The sequence below is a fragment of the Cyprinodon variegatus genome, unplaced genomic scaffold (genome assembly GCF_000732505.1).
Source record: "Cyprinodon variegatus isolate N-32 unplaced genomic scaffold, C_variegatus-1.0 Scaffold181, whole genome shotgun sequence".
In the NCBI taxonomy this organism is placed as follows: Eukaryota; Metazoa; Chordata; class Actinopteri; order Cyprinodontiformes; family Cyprinodontidae; genus Cyprinodon; species Cyprinodon variegatus.
The window spans coordinates 558,614-560,939 of record NW_015150634.1 but is presented as its reverse complement, the minus strand read 5'-3'; the positions used below and the strand labels follow the sequence as shown (position 1 = coordinate 560,939).

Below are 2,326 nucleotides of genomic sequence, written 5' to 3'. Positions count from 1 at the left end.
TAGACAAGTGAAAAACGTATTATTAAAGACAGTCCAAGTACATCACTCTGTTTGTTAAAGACCTTATATGAAAACATAAATAACAAAAACTTGCTATTTAAACTTACAGATAAATTGATTAAGGATTGCTGCACAGGTCAGATTCAAATCTGACCTGTGGTTCTTTGTCGCATGTCTCTCCCTTTCTCATACCCCCTTTGCTGTCAGCCTACTGTCGAAAACTAGTGACGTAAAGACTCAAAAAAATAAATTAATTTATTTATTAGGCTTTTATTCAAAAGGTACTTTTGACTCTTTTAAAATATGCATCACTTAGAGCTGGATCTGTTGATCATTTTAGTAATCCATTAATCTTTTATTTAATCTACTCTAAAAATACTGTTTTATTAAGCTAAATTAACATTTCTAAATGCATGTCTGCAAAACCCTTTATTTAACATGATTCGCTAATTGCAAAAAGTAAAAAAAAATGTGGAATGTAATATGTAAACCATCAATATATATGTATGTATATATATATATATATATATATATATATATATATATATAAACAATTGAATCTTTAATAGAATAATTGTTAGCTTTTTGTGCTGATAGTTGATTCATTTATCAAGTTAGTTTATAATCATTTATGGACTCATCCAGTTACTCGTTTCGGCCCTAGGACCGGTGGATTAGATGATTGCATCTGATGAACTTAACAGGTTTGCTTCAAACGTAAAATGTTTTAACACATCGGCATATTTCGAAGTTTTTTATTTTTTTGTTTGTTTGTTTTGACCAAGCTATTTATCTGTGAACATATTTGATGAAAGAAAAAAAATTATTTGTTTTTTCAGCTTGCATAAAGAAATGCGTCATTTTTTCCCGCTATTATTATTATTATTTTTTTTTCATAAACTGAATCCAGATTTCCGTTTTTACTACGGGAGGTGGGGGACGTGAACGCCTCGCGTTGAAGACAGGGCGGCTGGTTCTCAGATTCAGCGCTCAGTCCGGCCAGCAGCTCCATTAGAGCGGACTGTACCGATGAGGTGCGCTTCTGGCAACACGGCGGCCTGAATCCCCCACCCCCCAGTCTGAAATAGCATTATTTTGAATAAAACCGTCAACCTTACAACCATGGCGGCTGAAGCAGATAAGGTGGAACCGGCTGAAAGCGAGCAAGACGAAGAAGAAGATGTATATGAAGTGGAAAGGATCATTGACATGCGGGTGGAAGAGGTAAAGCTAACGGCTAATTAGCTGCCCGGCTAGCTCGACAAACATGGCTGGCATTTTCCCCCCACTCTCACGACGCGTAGCCCTGCTAAATCGCTGATCAGGGTCATCACGGAAATTAAATATTTCCCCAAATGCAATTCAAGTAAATTTCGCTGCAGTTAATACTTATTTTGTCCCACCCGCGCGTGCTAACGGCGCTGTTGTTTTCTGTCCCGCTGCTGCTCCATACGTTGCACCGATTCCCTGCACAACTTCTCCTGTGATGTCCGCTTCCCTCACCCCTGCTGAGGCCACGGGCAGGCTAATGTTTTTATTACTGCTGCTTATGCACAGCGAGCACTTTCAATCCTCTAAAAAGACAATAAAATGTTTCCACTCTGTGCATGTTGGTGGATCTGATGTTCTGGTAACTTAAGCGATTAACGCACGCGAGTTACCTAAAGTCAGCTAGCATGTTAGCTCTTTTGCAGCTTGGTAGAAAACTGATAAAAGGTTAAAACTGGTTTTATGTAATCTTTACGGAAACTGGGCATGCTTTTAAGTTATTTAAATTGCCTTAGCCCATTTTGGAGAATAATAATAGCGAAATACAGTTGATGCTTTTATAAGAATGTAAACAAGCAGCCTATTTTGTATTTTAGTGACGCTAGACCGTCAGCGAAGGCGTCCTTTCCAACATGAGGATTTAATACAGTTTGACATATTTTATTTATATAAAGTCATATAAGCTGCTCAGTGTATGTAGGTAATGTTTATTTATATATGGTGACGCCTTTCACAGACATAGAGGTCACAAAGTGATCCACTAAACTACAATGCAAATAAAATACATTTACTGACACAAAAGACATGGTCATAAAACTACGAGAGTATTAGGGCCAGGCTAGATTTTTTTATTGTATTTCGAGAATAAAGAAACATGAGAATAAAATAATAAAATTACAAGAATAAGGTCCTAGAATAACGAGAATATGGTCGTAAAATTACGAGAAAAAAGTCACGAGAATAGTCGTAACATTGTGAGAATAAAGTCGTAACATTGTGAGAATAAAGTCGTAACATTGTGAGAATAAAGTCGTAACATTGTGAGAATAAAGTCGTA

General features: G+C 36.6%; 1 protein-coding gene across 3 annotated transcripts in view; it reads left to right on the top strand.

Moving 5' to 3' along the window:
* Nucleotides 1–977: 977 nt before the first annotated feature.
* The window catches only part of mphosph8 (M-phase phosphoprotein 8), a 46,367-nt gene continuing 45,018 nt past the window's right edge, over nt 978–2,326 (top strand). For 2 of the 3 annotated variants that reach the window (XM_015378904.1, XM_015378903.1), the window contains exon 1: nt 978–1,224. In XM_015378904.1, coding sequence (XP_015234390.1) covers nt 1,123–1,224 — 102 coding nt within the window. In that variant the 5' untranslated portion in view covers nt 978–1,122. The remainder of the gene's footprint in view (nt 1,225–2,326) is intronic. The other variant, XM_015378905.1, reaches the window with a different exon arrangement.